The 17,182-nt window shown below is 46.9% G+C and overlaps 1 protein-coding gene across 2 annotated transcripts in view; it reads right to left on the bottom strand.

The window, feature by feature from the left end:
• The window catches only part of SUGP1 (SURP and G-patch domain containing 1), a 786,467-nt gene that overhangs the window by 590,365 nt on the left and 178,920 nt on the right, over positions 1–17,182 (bottom strand). For both annotated transcript variants that reach the window (XM_069649115.1, XM_069649114.1), the window contains exon 4: positions 4,387–4,490. In XM_069649115.1, coding sequence (XP_069505216.1) covers positions 4,387–4,490 — 104 coding nt within the window. The remainder of the gene's footprint in view (positions 1–4,386; positions 4,491–17,182) is intronic.

The raw sequence follows: 17,182 nt of genomic DNA, 5'->3' as shown, positions 1-17,182 counted from the left end.
ATATACGCTAAACTACCGTTTAGCCTCATACATGCCCCACATCATCCACCCTGAACAGGCGGGATTTGTCCCGGGAAGGTCCACATCCCTGAATCTAAGAAGGCTCTTTAATGTGATCCTCAGGATCAACCCGACCACACAGGCGGTAGCTGTCACTCTGGATATGCAGAAGGCATTTGACTCGGTCTCGTGGAAATACCTATGGCGAGTTCTCGAGAAATTTAAGTTTGGCCCCAACTTTCAATCCTGGGTTAAGCTACTCTACACCACCCCCTCGGCCAGAATTCACACAGAGGACAGGTGCTTCATCCCCTTCCAGATAGCCAGAGGGACACGACAGGGATGCCCGTTTTCCCCGTTAATAGCCATGGATCCCTTTGCCAACATGATTTGCCTGTCACACTCATAGGGGTTTGCGCACAGCGGGCCAATCCAATATAGTTTCCCTGTACGCTGATCACGCTCTCCTGTACATCCGCTCCCCTGAAACCAACCTCGCCCCTATTCTGGTGGATGTTGCCCGATTTGGAGCCATATCTGGGTTGAAAGTAATCTGTTCCAAATCTATATTATTCCCACTTACAGACTCCACACAACCCCCTCCCGATTTAGGGGGATTCACCTGGTCTAAAACTAGCATCACTTATCTGGGGGTGGTAGTCTCCCGGAACACGGCGAAACTGCGCGAGGACAATTCACAGAATTATCTGATGAACCTGGCTACAAAAACTTCCAGCTGGACTAGACTCCCCATTTCACTAGCAGGTGGGATTGGAATACTTAAAATGGTAGTTTTACCCCAACTCCTTTATCGATTCACCAATCTGCCTATATGGCCAGGGGACGAATTTTTCAAATCACTGCGCCGCATAAGTAACACCTTCCTATGGCATTCAGGTGCAGTCCACCTCAAACTGTCTACGCTGACCACCCCCTAAGGAATTGGGCAGGTTTAGCGCCCCAGATTTCACTAGATACTGGGTGGTAGCCCAAGCTCAGTTTGCCTCTCACTGGTATAACACCATTGATTCATCCCCCTACCCCGCTTGTTCGGTTGGAGAAACTAATGGTCTGTGACCGATTGATTAGCTCCCTTATCCTTAAACCTATCCCTCCTGACCCAGACTCTGCAGACCCCATGGCTAGCACATCCTTAGCATTGGCAAAACTCTGGGCAATGGTCGACACACCTCACCCATTCCATGGGGACCTGCCACTGTGGAACTTCTTCCCTGATGTCCCACATATACCACAATCTATTGTATCTTGCTGGGATGATGCTGGCTTTCTGATACTCCGTGACACCTATGAACAGGGCAACTTGATTGAGTGGTCTGACCTCCATCAAGCGTAGGTCCTCAGTGTGGCTACAATACTCCTCTCTCCGGAAGAATCTCAAAACTCGATACCCCGATTTCCCCACGCTACCACCTGACGAACCCATAGTTGCGGAACTCTGTTCCTTTGACTCCTTCAAGGGGGAGGTGTCAAGGCTTTACACTCCCTATTGCAGACTAGAGCAGCCCCCTCCTTCACCAAGCTGAAACGCAGTTGGGAGGAGGATCTTGAGGTCGAGATCACCGACCAGAGATGGTCCCGAATGTGTGCTCGCACCCACGATGTGTCCTATAACTCTAAATTTAAGTTAATACAATTCAAGGTGCTGCACAGATATCAGCATACACCAAAGAGACTAAATCGTATGTTCTGCTACTTTCCTCCCAATTACCCCAGGTGTGGTACCGATCAGGCATCTTACATTCATATGCTCTGGTATTGCCCTCACCTGACCCAATTCTAGTCTGACATCTGTTCCACATTATCGGACATACTAGAGCACACTATTGTCCCCACCCAACTGCACTGTCTTTTCCACAACCTCCCTCAGTTGGGGCGCGACTCTAGGAAACTGTCGGGTCATTGTATGTTGTTGGAAGTCCGCTGCATATTGATGTGTTGGCTCTGCCCCAGGGCGCCTACCTATACACAGTGGCTTAGGACAATTATTTGGGCGCATGACACTGAAGAAGCCTGGAGTGCAATGCAACATCCACATTCAAGGCCTAGAGACATCTGGCGAAAGTTCCATGATCACATGTCCGGCATGACTTTGCCTTCAAACTCTGTTCCCTCCTCCATCGGTTGCTCCCCGTAACATGGTCACTCTGAACTGTCTCCTATGATTCAGATGCTAACACTATCTAAAACCTGATCCCCTTGCCTGCCACGGATGACTAATGTGTACTGCAGAATATGTATGTTATCTGGTTTTTTGCTGCGGGTGCCATGTGGCTCCCTCTGTGTCTTGTGTGTTAAGTCAGATAAAAAAAGTTTTTAAAAAAAAGATAGCTACAGGCACCAGACAGGGCTTCCCCTTCTCGCCTTTGATATTTGCACTAGCCATCGGGTCTCTAGCAGACAGGATTCATCAGCGACACGCCCATAAGGGTATAAGACTCTCCGGAGATCCCGAGATCATCTCACTATACTGATGACACATTGCTTTACATCCGTGCCTCTGAGAAGAATCTGGCACCAGTAATAAAAGAGGTTATTCTTTTTGGTGGCGAGTCCACATTATTCCCGCTGACTGATGCCACCACGGTCCCTCAGGACCTTTGTGGGTTTTCCTGGTCTGAATCTGAGATTAAATATCTTGGGATAGTGGTTGCTCGCCACCGGACCTCATTGTACGACCATAACTATGGAAATTACCTCACCTTCCTCACTCGAAAGACTGAATGCTAGGCTAAGTTGCTGATCACACTTGCAGGGAGGGTGGCTGTTCTTAAAATGGTGGTGCTCCCACAACTTTTATACAGATTACAGAATGTTCCCCTTTGGCCTGGAAAATAAATCTTCCAAACGTTAACACAGACAATCAATGTTTTTTGTGGCATTCTGGGGCTGTCCGCCTGAAGCTGGACACGTTGGCTACTCCCTTCACGCATGGTGGGTTCGCTGCCCCCAATTTTGAGCGATAGTGGATCGCCGTTCAGGCCCACTTCACAGTGTTTTTGTTTGGAGCCGACAGATTCTCACCCCCCCCACCCCTGCCCCCAATGTGAAGCTGGAGCGCCTGGCGGATGGTGACCTGGATGTTCGCTCACTTGTTCTCCCCTCTTTTAGTCTGAAACTTCAGCCCACTGATCCTACCGGAGTCCCTATGACGGCGTGGAGTATTATCTGGGAACAGGTGGACACCCCACTTGCATTTCACTGTGGTTTTCCCCTATGGAACTGCATCCCCGGGGCTCCTCCAGTGGATAATGCTACGGTTCGCCACTGGTCTGAGAAAGGCTTTGACTGTATACAGGTGGTTTTCACACTGGGTTCCTTTACTGAATGGCTAGATGTGCCAGAGTATCCGAGGGGGCACCCCTACTGTTAGTTACAATATGCAGGACTGCGCTGGACTCTAAAGAGTAGGTGGCACGAATTCCCCACGATTTCCATGGAGGATCCATTGTTATCCGAGATCATGATGGGCAACGCAATGAGCAGGTGGGGTGGGGGGGGGGGGCCTGGGGGTGGCAAGGAGGGGAAGGGTAGCCAGGCTATATGGGCTTCTTCAGGGAAGGATACCCCGTCCATGGGATAAACTTAAGGGGACATGGAGTAGAGACTTGGGCGTAGATATTACGTACCAAAAATGTGAATACATGTGCCCGGGAAGTCTCGTTTAACTCTAGGTTCTAACTGAAGTTCAAAATACTCCACAGATATCACTAAACAGCAGCTGGGCTGCATCGTATGTCAAGAGAGCGATCCTCCGAATGTCCAAGATGCAGAATAGACTACGCTGACTGCCTACACATGCTCTGGTATTGCCCAAAACTCACTTCATACTGGAAAGAGGTGTGTGAGACTGTCTCAAATATTAGACTGCACTATTACACCGTCCCCAATCACCTATTTCACAAGTTCCCCCGCACCGGTTGTGACCTTGAGAGGCTGGCCGCAACTCGCTGTGTGCTGTTGCTTTGGTTGCGCCCTGGTATCCCTACTTTTCCCATTGGCTGTGAGCGGTTACTTGGCCTCTGACGTGGAGGAGCGCTGGTCTGCCATGCAGCCGGCGAAGAGCAGACCTAGGAATATCTGGGCCCCATATCGATCCTATGTGCATTCCCTGAGTACTGAGGATGAAAAGTGATGGTGACACCCCACCCCCCCTGGACCTTCACCCATGCTACTGTAACTGCATATGTATCCTAGTTCTTGCTTTCACGATGTACAGCCTACTAACTCGTCGTGAATACCCTGAATGGGTACACTCTCTATGTACTTTATATGTTAGATGCCAGCAACCTTTACCATGCTCTCTGCTCCTTGTTGTATTGTCAAGCAAGTTAAATGAAGTCTATTTTTTTTTAAAGAAAGACTTACGTTTGCCCGTCTTTGCCTGCTGCATCTTCATAAACTGCTGTAAGAAGCTTCCATCATTGGCAAACTTGTTTGCAAGTTGAGCAGCAGTTTCAGAAGCACTCGGTCTACATAAAATACAGTTGAGCAGAAAATGATTTCAATATCTTTTCCATTTATACCGACTAACTACATGAACCATTGACAAAACTGAACCGAAGGATCCCAAGACGAACCATTTGGCTTATATTACAAATTGTCAAGCACTGAGGGCCTAAATGCCAAACAGCATCTCCATCACTTTCTCAGAACCACAGCTGATTTAAGATAAATCAAGGTACAAGAAACTAGGAGACGCTCTCCCTGTAAGTTTAGCTGGATTTCTAAAATCTGGCCGGTTGGACAGATTTCAGGAGGCTACCCCAGTTATAGTGAACTGGGGAAGACCGTATGCAGTACCCTGTGGGAGACTGCACCCGTCTTGTCCTCCTGGCAATGAGTATACCAACTTTGGGTATAAGTGTACTACACAGGTTGGTAAGGTGGCTGAGCCGCCAGGCTTATCTCAAGAGGGGGCAATGTGAGCAGTAAGGTTGTTACACAGGGATTCACAGAGACAAGTATTCAAATAAACTTACACTTAAAGTTTCTTGATTAAACAATTATTAATTGAACAGTCAGTTGAATAAGCATTCTTTAGAAAGGAGCAATCCTATAAAACACAAAATATACTTCAATAAATACACACTCAGTTTCACTAAATCAGTTGATGGCACACAAACACTTCCTACAACCTCAGGTGACTTAAATAACTAGGACACTGGACATTGATATATCACTGGCACATTTAGAGCAATACTGATCGTGAGATCAAATGGAAATTTTCAGGGGAAGAAAACAATAGTTAACAAATATTCTTAAGGAGGTAAGTTCTAAGACCCTCCAATGCAAAGTAAATTAACCCTTTTCTGGGAGAAAGGCAAAGAACAAAGTAGGAGATAAGAAGAGTTTCAGGGAGCCAGGATAGCCAATGTTAGTTGAGCAAATGTTTAGGTGAGCTGAAGCACTTCTTGCAGATGGGTAAAATGTCTTGCACAACGTTTTAGGAATGTTTGTCGAAAATTAAATCACTGTAGGGCCACAAGCTGGGAGGTTTGTGAGGGGCAAATCTGCAAGCAACATGGCAAGGGCAACCAAGACAAGTCTCAACTGAGAACAAGCAAGGCTACACAACAAGAGGTCCCCTTAGTTTTACAGTACTTTTGGTTAGAAGAAAAACTGCTTCCAGCTGGCTTCTGTTCATTTGTAGGTCTGCAGATCCTGTGTTCCTGAGCCTCAGTCGTGGCAACAAGAGGGAGGACGTCTGGGGACTCCTGCACTACGAATGGAAGGTCGGTGGCAGCAATGGGCAAACTTTGGATCAGCAGGACTTTGCGGTTTCAGCTCCTTGCGTCTCGCAAACAGCACCACTGCGGTTCTCCGATACATTAATGGACCTTCCCCACATCTGAAGTCCAGCACTCTGTAGAGGTGGCTCAGGCTTGGTCAGTCCTGCTTCACGGAGGTCTGGAGGATCTTCCTGGTGCTCGGGTTCGACTTAAAAGCGATGCACTATCTGTTGTTCCTCCCTGGCACTTCGGTTCCTGCAGCAGCAATCGAAGTACAGCCAGCTCTGAGAGGATGTCCAGACGAGTTCACTTTGGAGTTGATTGGTCCCACCAACCCAAGGGGAGAAGTCGTTCTTGCAGGGCTTCTCTAGTCGAGGTGAATTCGGAGCTTCAGCAATGCAGCAGGGCTTCACCGGGTAAACCAATGGTCCAGGAGTTGCAGCAGGTGTCGCTTCTAAGTTCTTCTTCGGATTCCTTCGTCCAGTGGTCGACACTGCCTTCCAAGCAAAAAGCCTCACCTTTTATGCAGGTTTTTTCCATTCATTCGCATGCCTAGCTGTCAATCGCACAGTAGTGTGGCTGTGCTCAGAGGACAGCCAGCTAATCACCTTTGGGTGCATTCCTGTAACCAAGGGGATTAAGCAGAGTGAGCGTCGGCACCTCCCTCACTTCCTGCCCATGCCAGACATGCTGGAACCAGAGGCCGGCTTCACCAGTGATGAATAAAGCAACCAAACCTGGTTTGGCGTGCAGTAAATCTCAAGGACCATTCCAACAAGAAATGGTGAAAACAGAATACAGTGCCATTTTGACAACTAGGCACCCACGGGTTTCTTACTGCAGCTGCAATTGCAGCCTGCAGTAAAAACACACAATGGTAGGAAAAAGTAAACCACTGCCACCAGCCATTAATTGTATAAAGTATGCTCTCCAGCACCCTATTGTAAGATAGTGTGTGCTGAGTCTAGAAAGTTACAAATGTAAGTAAAGTCAATTTCACTTTGTTGCCCTTGGAAACAGTAGCTTCAGCAAAAGAAGTTATTTAAACCTTAGGGAAATCTAAGAGACTTCCCTGTGCCACTGCACTAAAAGTACTGTGTGTCACAGTGTAAAGATGATGCCTATGGAGTTTTGTCAGGCTCCAAAGTCAAAAGAAACGGAGTCTATATCACAGAAAAATACATGAGAGTGGGAAAAAGGTCCTTCTCTCCAGGTTAGAAATAAATTAAAAGTCCTGCAGAAAGAGCTGGGGGACTCAAAGGTAGAAGAGAAATAGAACATTTCAGAGAATTCTCCTTAATGGGGAGTTTGGCTAAACTAATCAAAGTAAGCGCGGAGAGTGGTCAAGGCAAAGTCTCAGGAGAGGTGTGGGGTCAAGGGTCCACAATGAGTCCAGACAGTGAAATGCAAAGATTCTTGTTAGGGAGAATTCTCAGAAATGTGGCAATTCCCTTCTTTTTGCTGGACTTAATATTTCTAACCTGGAGAGAGTGCAACCTTTTACCCGCTCTCTCATGCATATTTTAATGTGATTTATTCTCCGTTTCTCTTTTGACTTTGGAGTCTGAAACTCCATTATCTTTACATTGTCACACACTGCACCTTCAGTGCACTGGCAGATTTCCCCAAGGTTTAAATATCTTCTCTTGGGGAAACTACTGTTTCCAAGAGCAGTAAAGCAAAATTGACTTGACTTACATTTTGTAATGTTCTAGACCCAGCACACACTATCTTATCATAGGGTGCAGGAGGGGTTACTTAGTATCCCCTTTGTCTAGTTTCTCAAGTAACATTTTTATGTTACCCTTTCTACAATTAATGACTAGTGGCAGTGCTTTACCTTTTACTACCATTGTGTTTCTAAAGCGGGCTGCGTTCACAGCTGCAGTAAAGCACCCATGGGTGCCCATTGTGTCAAAACGGCCCCAGTCTTTTTTTGCCATTTCTTGTTGGAAAGGTACTTCTTAAGATTTATTCAGTGCGACAAACCATGTCTGGTCCCTTTGTTTTGTCTTTGGCGGGATTCACGAGTGAAGCCCAGCTTCTGGCTCCAGAATGTCTGGCAGGTCCAGGAAGTGAGGGAGGTGCCCAAAACTCCCTGTGCTTAATCCCCTTGGTTACAGGAATGCAGCCAAAGGTGATTGGCTGGCTGGCTGGCTGGCAAGGACAGCCACCCTGCTGTGCGATTGACAGCTAGGCTGGAAGGAATGGGAGAAACCTGCATAAAAAGGCAAGGCTTCTTGGTTTGGAAGGCAGAGCCGACCACTAGACGAAGGAATCCGAAGAAGAACTTGGAAGAGACGCCTGCTGCAACTCCTGGACCGTTGGTTTGCCCGGTTGAAGCCCTGCTGCTGTGCTGAAGCTTCAAATTCACCTTGACTAGAGAAGCCCTGCAAGGACGACTGGTCCCACCAACTCAAAGGGAGAAATCAACTCCAAAGCAGATCTGTCTGTACATCCTCTCGGAGCTGGCTGTACTTCCACTGCTGCTGCTGGAACCGAAGTGCCAGGGAGAGGAACACCAGATTGTGTGTGTTGCTTTTAAGTTAGACCCCGAGCGCCAGGAAGATCCTCCGGACTTCCCTGAAGCAGGACTGACCAAGCCTGAGCCACAACAGAGTGCTGGACACCAGATGCAAGGAAATGCCAGAGTGGCATCCAAGAACCACAGTGTTGCTATTTGCCGTCAGACGCGAGGAGCTGAAACACCGAAGGACCGCTAAATTGAATTTGCCCATTGCTGCCGCTGACCTTCCCATTGCAGAGCAGGAGTCTCCAGACGTCCTCCCTCTTGTCCCCACGAATGAGTCTCAGAAACAAAAGGATCTGCAGAGCTGTACAGGAACAGAAGCAAGCTGGAACCATTTCTTCTAACCAGAGGTACTGTGAAGTCTAAAAGAACGTACCTCTTGTGTAGACTTGCTTGCTCTCAGTTGAGACCCGTCTTGGTTTCCTTGCAGAGTTGCTATAGCTTTGCCACTCACAAGCTTTCCAGCTTGTGGCCCTTCAAGTGTTCCATTTTCTACAAATATTTCTAAAAACATAGTGCAAGACTTTCTAACTACCTGCAAAGGAGATCTTCAACGCCCCTTTACATTGTGCAATTTAACATTGGCTGTCCTGTTTCCATTAGACTTAGAGACTCTTACCTTTGACTCTGTGCTTTATCTTTTCCCCAGGAAAGGGTTAAACATATTTGACATTGGAAGGTTTTTAAAAGTACTTACCTGTTTGTGAATTGTTAACTTTTGTTTTATTCCTCTCTGCTATCATTTACACCAAACTCATTATTGCACTAAATGTACCAGTGATAAATCAATGTCCACAGTGTCCTAGCTATTTAAGTCCCCTGAGGGTTTAGGAAGTGTGTGTGCCATCTCCAAAAGGTATCATCGGATATAGAGAATCTAAGTGTGTTTTGAAGTGCATTTTATTTGTTACATATATTGCTCCCTTCTGAAGAAGGATTATACAACTGACTGAAATAAATTAGTAATTGTTTTATCAAGAAACCTTGAGTCTAAGTGTTTATTTGAATAACTGCTACCGTGAAACTGTCACAACATTACTGCTCACATTGACCCTTCTTGAGATACGCCTGGCTGCTCAGCCACACTACCAACCTATGTAGTTCCGACTTATACCAAAAGGTTGGGTCCCTATTGCCAGGAGGTCAAGGTTACTGTTGTGCACCCAAAGGGAACTGCATATAATCTTGTCTAACAATTCTACTTAGCCAGTAAGTACAAAATACATATATACAGTCACAGTTGGTTAATATAAAGCATATAATTCACCATTACACCTGAAAGCAAAGTTAAGGAGTTAGGCAATTATATAACCAATCCACAGGAATAGAAGCCCTAAATGTAGGAGTCCAACCATAAGTTGAATGGGGCGTTGTTACCAACAGTTCACAAACCACCTTTAGAAGATGGGACAAAGTATTGGAAATGTTCCTGCAGGTGTGAAGATTGTTCCTGAAATTTTTAAGAGGGATTTACAGTTTAGTAAAGTACTTCTCCTAGCTTCTAGAGAATGTCAAACATTCAATGGAATATAATGGAGGAGATAGGAGCAGCATTAAGTATTGAGACTACTCACTGTGATTTTCCGAAAGGAGTTGGCAAGTCGAATTGGAGTGGGGGGGGGGGGGTTGAGGGTCTGGGGAGTCTAGGGGCAAGGTCGCTGGAGGTAGGGTTTCTGCTGCTGTATCCAGTGGAAGATGCCCTGTAGCTGTGGGTACAAGGAAGTTTCTGGTCAGCTAAATCAGCAGAGGGCAACCCTTTCCAATGAAGAAATGCAGCAGGCACCGATGCAGGACTATTCAGAACACTCCACCAGACAGGACAAGGAAGGCTCCAGTGACAGTCACCGCACATGGGAGACCGCAAGCGTCTCGCCAGTCGTAAACCAAGAAAACCTTCCAGAACAGGACCAGTCGATGCTGGGACACCGAAAGTTGTCAGGGCGGAGACCTGTAGAACTAGCTTGCGACTACCCATGTTCTAGGCAAAAACGCTGAAGGGCAACGCTTCTGGCACGGTAGACCAAAACAGAGCTGGAAAACCTCTGAAGGCTCCAGGCTGCAGGATCGTAAGAAGGCACTGAGACGGTTGCATCAGTCCAAAAGGTCGATGCACCAGCAAGTGTCCCAGCAGGGCTTCAATGGGACAACAGCAAAAATGGTTGCCATGCATCTTCCGTCTGCACAGCTACACAGGATAGACTCACCTTCTGATCTGCCAGAATGCCTGCAGGGCTGCTCTTATGCCAACGTCAGATGAGTGATCAAACGCAACCCTCCCATAGCAAGGATCTGCACCACTCCTGAACACCAGCATTTGTCCAATCAGGGACCACTGTGGGGCTGACTCACGCATGCACACTAGACACAGTCACCAGTATGTGGATTTGAACCAGACAGTCAAAGCCTCCTTCCTGGGCTCATACACACATGGCATGCACTAGTCCGCGAAAGCAGTTTTCCTGTGCAAATGCATGAACATAAAGAAAGGAATTCCTGAAAAGGCAGGAAGAAGGCCAAAGAACTAAATGGCCAGAGAATAAGCAAAAAAAATTGTGTGGCAGAGTCTTTTTAGGAGACAGTAGCCAAGCGCGGTAAACGTGAATATGCAATCTAAAAATATAGCAAAAATTGTACAAATTTTACTGCTGCCACCAGCTCGTCTTTAGGCATATTTTAAAGTAACCAAAATCCTTTTGGTGCAAGTGTAGGGAGATACAAAAGTATACGCGTTGCAGTGCAATGGAAGATGTGTGAAATATAAAAAAGTTAACCAAACCGGTAACATGTCAAAAGACAAAAGAGAAACAGTTTCCCAGTACTGAGTCTGCATGACAAGGCAGTTTTCCCCATAACAAATGAGAAAAAAGGTCAGTGAAGTTCTCTGTAAAAAGTCAGGACAATGTGTGAAACAGAAGAAAGAAGTTTGGGGGTGGAGGGTCATAGAATATGGAGGGCAAGTTGCTTAAAAGTGATATAGCCTTCGGCAAGGCATAAATTCGTAGCAATGTTGTACTCCTATTTTTAACCGTCACCAGCAACGATTTGTACCCAAGACATGATATGAGCAACAATACAGCGTTTTTGTGTACTGCTGAAGTAAGACATTAATGAGATGACGGTCTGTAAAAATGTAAAGCTTAGCTGCATGTATGGCCACAAATAGATAGGAGGTTTTCAGTGCAAGGCTCTGTACAGAAGGTGTTGCACAGAATAATATTGCACGATTGACTCATCATGTGATGTTTAAGAAGTTTAGAAGTTTCATAAAAGAAAAACAAGGGGAATTGTCAACTTCAGGTGGACAAAATGTCCTTTGCCTGTCATGGATATCAACTGTTCTCATAATAGCATTAAATACATCTTTCAGTGGAGTGAGGGTCGCCAACAGACCCCCAACCTGAGACAGGTAGGCCAAGGTGCAGCATTCCAAAACTGTGGGGCCTTGAAAGTGGTATTTATCGCTATAGCATTCAGAGCCACCATCTGTGGTGCAGATACATATTTGTTTTTAAGGGAACCAGGATTTGTGCAAAGACATTGCACATATGTATGTGATAGGAAATCACTATATCCAGGACCTAAAGGTGAGCCAGGAGGTGCCCAGGTGAGTGGGTAGGGAGGGTCAAGGTGTAGCATGCCTGTGGAGATTTTGACTGGGGCACTATTAGGCAAGATTGTATGCAGTACCCGTTCAGTGCACTACAACAACCCTGACCTCCTGGCAATAGGAACCCAACCTTTGGTACAGGTTGGTACTGCACAGGTGGGTGGCGTGTTGAGCAGCCAGGCTCATCTCAAGAAGGGTCAAAGTAAGCAGTAGGGGAGTTACAGAGATTCACAGTGACAAGTATTCAAGCAAACACTTACACAGAGGGTTTCTTGATAAAACAATCATTAATTTAACAGTCAGTTTGAGTAAGCCTTCTTCAGAAGGGGCAATATAATAGCAACACACAAATACACTCAAAAATACACACTCAGTTTTCCTGAATCAGCAAATACCCATTTGAGATGGCACGCAGACACTTCCTACACTCAGGTGACAAATAGCTAGGAGACTATGGACATTAATATATCACTGTTGCATTTAGGGCAATACTGTATGTCAAAGAAAACGTTTATTAGAATAAAACAAGCGATCTCACAAATATTCTGAAGCAGGTAAGTACTTTTGGTAAACCCAAATGCAAAGTAAGGTAACCCCTTCCTGGAAGGAAGGCCAAACACACACAGTCGGAGGGAATAAGAGTAATTCATGGAGCCAGGCCAGTCCAAAGTCAATTGGACAAAAGTCTAGTTGAGCTGAAGCAATTCTTGCAGGTAGCTAAAAGTCTTGTACAATGATTTACAAGTCTTTGTAGAAAAGAAGAAATCAAAGTAGGGCCACAAGCCGATTAGGCTTGTGAGGTAAAGAAGCTGTCAGCAACTCTACAGAAGCAACCAAGACAAGTCTCCACTGAGAACAAGCGAGGATACACAAAAAGAGATGTTCTCTTAGACTTTACAGTACCTTTGGTTAGAAGAAAAATGGTTCCAGCTGGCTTCTGTTCCTGTGCAGCTCTGCAGATCATGTGTTCCTGGGCCTCAGTCGTGGGGAAAAGAGGGAGGATGTCTGGTCTACTCCTGCCCTGCAACAGGACGGTTAGCAACAGAAAAGGACCAACTTCTATTCAGTGGCACTTCGCGGTTTCAGCTCCTCGCGTCTCAGCAAATAGCAGTCTCTTGGCTGTTGAGATGGGCTTTCCTTGCATCTGGGGTGCCGCAATCTGTTGAAGTGGCTCAGGCTCGGTCAGTCCTGTTTCCTGGGAGGCCGGAGGATATTCCTGGAGCTCTTGGATAACTTAAAAGCAACACACAATCTGGTGTTCCTCTCCCTGGCTCCTCGGTTCCAGCAGCAACTGCAGTGGAAATACAACCAGCTTCAAGAGGATGTCCCGGTGGCTTACTTACTTTGGAGTTGATTGTCACACCAACTCAAGGGGAGAAGTCGTCCTTGCAGGGCTTCTCTCGATACAAATTCAAAGCACCTTGGGTGCTTTACTGCAGCTGGTAACGCAGCCCCACGGTAGTTAAGAGTAAACCACTGCCACCAGCCATTCATCGAGGAAAGGGTAACAAAAATGTTACATGAGAAACTAGATAAAGGGGATACCAAGTAACCACTCCAGCACCCTTGTGAAAAGTAGTGTGTGCTGGGTCTAGAAAGTTACAAAATGTAAGTAAAGTCATTTTCACTCACTTCACTGCTCTTATAAACAGTAGTTTATCTAAGAGAAGGTATTTAAACCTTGGTAACTCTAAAAGACTTCCCTGTGCCACTCCACTGAAGGTGCTGTGTGACAATGTGAAGATGTACAAATTACATTAGAAATACGAGAGAGTGGGGAAAAAAAAAAAAAAGGGTCTCGCTCTTTCCAGGTTAAAAATTAAAAGTCCTTAAATCCAGCAACGTTGCTGGGGGTCTCCAAGGCAGAGAAGAATTAATACATTTCTGAGAATTCTCCCTAACAGGCACGGTCTCCAGGGAGAGAGTGAAGGCTGGAGTTACAGCAGTCCGGCATGAAAGGAGGGAGGCTACTTGCAGATTCTGGATTGGCCAGCTCTCTCCCACAGGTGCTAATGTATAATGCAAGCAATCTTAGAAAAAAAGCAAGCTCTGGAGGTGGACTACAGTGTATGGTATTGCAGTAGATCTATAGATATACAAACTGGATGAAAATATTGATCACTACTTTGTGTATTCATTATTTAAGAGTAAAAAAAAAAAAAACTATGAGTGGATGGCATAACAGGTGGAGAACAGGGCAAACTAGGTAGAATTTTGTAGTTTGCGGCCATCTGACTTTCAGGCTAGCTGGTATAAAGCAAAAGCAACAGTGTGGTAAAATGGAATTACAGGCAGTTTAAGATTGCCTCCTAAATTGAGCACCAATTGCAGATGAATGCAACCAGCAAGTCACAGAACTAGGTTTCCTAGTATTGTGGAGGAACCCCGGGTGGGCACTAAAGAGTGTTGCCTCCATCTATTACCAGGTAATAGATTCACTGTACAGAACAAGGAAGATGAAGGCAAATTTGTCTGCAGGGGAAACTGAAAGTTGAGTTGCTTTCAGTAGTTAAAAACCATTTTAATCTTAAACAAATTCACAAGAATAAACATTTTACAAAACATCCTAGAAACAATTTAAAGTTAAAGACCATGGAATCCGTAGAAGAAATAGATGGTCATGTACACTTGCAAATACAAATTCCAACTGCTGTGGCTAGGGTGTAGTCGCAAACAATTATGAAACATTGTTAACATCTGGTTTGCTATCTCTTCAACCAGAAGTTCTGCAAAATACTTTGTCATTGGGTGCATAGGTATAACTGTATTGATGTCAAACAGTAAAAAATCTCAACATGTTTCAGTTCATAATGGTTTAAATCGGAAAGACTCCACACGTGGGATATATTTACCCACTCAACAGCATTTCGCCACATCACCAAGCTGCATTTGTGCAGACACAGCAAAATGTCTGCGCTGGCTCCTGTGAGCGCCATGGCTCAAAACTGCGTTTTGGCAACAACAACAACAAAAAGATGGCTGCACCATCCCGCCTAGCACACTTCAGGCAAGATGGAACAAGGGGACACACTGAAAAAGTATGCCAGTGTGTTCTGAAACAAATAAAAGGAAGAAAGTGGAAAAAGGAACAAGTTACTTACCTGTAACTGTTGTTCTCCAGCATGGGTCTGGCATGGATTCACATGCTCATGAATATTCCCCGTCGTCAGGCTGGGAATCCTCGGTAAAGAAAAAACCAGTATCAGTTTCGTTTCTGATCTGTCTTTCGTAGTAGTAACCAATCACTGATCTCTGCGTCATACTGACCACAGCCAATGACTGCCCTCTACCTAAGCCCTGCCTCTGGCAGCCATCTTCAGATTTGGTAGCACGTGAAGTGGCAGTATGACCAAGTGAAGAGCCGCAGAGGGGTAGGCGGGAGGGTTAGCATGTGAATCCATGCCAGACCCATGCTGGAGAACAACAGTTACAGGTAAGTAACTTCTTCCTTCTCCAGCATGGGGTCTGGCATGGATTCAGATGCTCATGAATAAAGAATACATAGCAGTACACACATGCACAACCACGGGAGGTGGCAAAGGCTCAACATTAAGCATTACATCAAACTCAACATTAAGCAATTCTTACCTCCTCACCCGGCTCACCTTAGGCGAACAGATTGCGCAGCACTGCTTGGCCGACCCTGGACTCCTCCCTGGAATCCCGATCGACGCAGTAGAATTTCGTGAAGGTGTGCGTCAACCTCCACGTAGCAGCCCTGCAGTTCTCCAGCAAGGGCACACCAGATAGGAACGCCGTGGTAGTTGCGATCGCTCTGGTGGAATGGGCTCTCGGACGGCCAGGCAGCGGTCGGTTTGCCAACCGATGACAGTACATGATACAGCCAGAGAGCCATCTGGAAATGGAGGCCTTTGAGAGAGCCTTCCCCTGATTGACAGGTCCAAAGTTCACAAAAAGTTGTGACTTCTTCCGAAAAAACTGTGCGGTCCACGTAAAACTTCAGCGCTCTAGCCACATCCAGCGAGTGCAAAGTCCTTTCGGCCGGCGACGAAGGTGACAGGAAGAAAACATGCAACACCAAGGGTTCGTTGAGGTGGAAGTCCGACGGCACCTTGGCCATGAAGGAGGGGTGCGTCCTGAGCACTACCCTCGTGTCGTGAAAAGTCAAGTACAGGGGCTTGCAGGAAAGGGCCTGTATCTCTCCCACTCTTCGTGCGGAGGTGATGGCCACAAGAAACGCTGTTTTCCACGACAAGAACTTCAATGGAGCCGAGTGCAGACGCTCGAACGGAGGTCCCATGAGCTTGGTCAGCACCACGTTGAGCTCCCACGCCGGGGCCGGAGCCTTCACCGGCGGGAACGATCTGAACAGTCCCTTCATGAATTCTTTCACCAGACGATGAGACCACAAAGACGTCCGCCCCGTGGTTCTGGTGTATCGGGAGATCGCAGCAAAATGAATCTTGATGGACGCGTGCGCCAGTCCAGCCTTGGCCAGCGTCAGAAGGTACGGCAGTACCTGGGGAGCCGTAATCCGTAGAGGGTTAATCTTCTGTGCGTGGCACCAGACAGAGAACCTCTTCCATTTGTGTCCATAGCATTTAAGAGTTGAGGACGCCCTGGCCTTTGCAAGAACCTCTCTGCAGTCGGCCGGTATGTCGTATCCTCCAAACTCTAGCACTGCAGGAGCCAGGCCTGCAAGTTCAGCGACTTCGGGTTGTGATGGAGGATGGCGCCTCCTTCCCTGGAGAGAAGATCTGCGTCCACTGGCAGCTTGATTGACGGGGATGCTGACAAGTCCAGAAGGTCCGGGAACCATATCTGCCTCGACCACGCAGGTGCGACGAGGATCATCCTGCACCGTGACCTCTTGAGCTGGTTGATGAGCCGGATCAGTAATGGCAATGGAGGGAACGCGTATAGAAACAGGCCCTCCCAGGGGAACGAGAAAGCATCGCCCATGCTCCTCAGCTGGGGAAACCTGCTGGCGAACCGCCGGCAATTGGAGTTCGTCGCTGTCGCGAACAGATCGATCTGGGGTGTGCCCCACCGTCGGAAGAGACGGTCCACTAGATCCTGTCGTAGTTCCCACTCGTGGCACGAGCGCAGCTCTCTGCTGAGCGAGTCGGCGATGGTGTTTTTTATCCCTGCCAGATGAAACGGCACCAGAAACATCCCTTGGGCGACGGCCCAATGCCACAGATCCTGCGCCTCCTTGGACAGGGCTGGGATCTGGTACCGCCCTGCTTCCTGACGTAGAACACTGTGGTGGTGTTGTCGGTGAAGATCCTCACCACCTTGCCCTTGAGGGACGGAAGAAAGGATCTGAGGGCC

This window comes from Ambystoma mexicanum, chromosome 1p (genome assembly GCF_040938575.1).
Source record: "Ambystoma mexicanum isolate Mex_15411 chromosome 1p, UKY_AmexF1_1, whole genome shotgun sequence".
NCBI classification, from domain to species: Eukaryota; Metazoa; Chordata; class Amphibia; order Caudata; family Ambystomatidae; genus Ambystoma; species Ambystoma mexicanum.
Note: the sequence above shows the minus strand (reverse complement) of the source record. Positions and strands in the feature narration are given on the sequence as shown.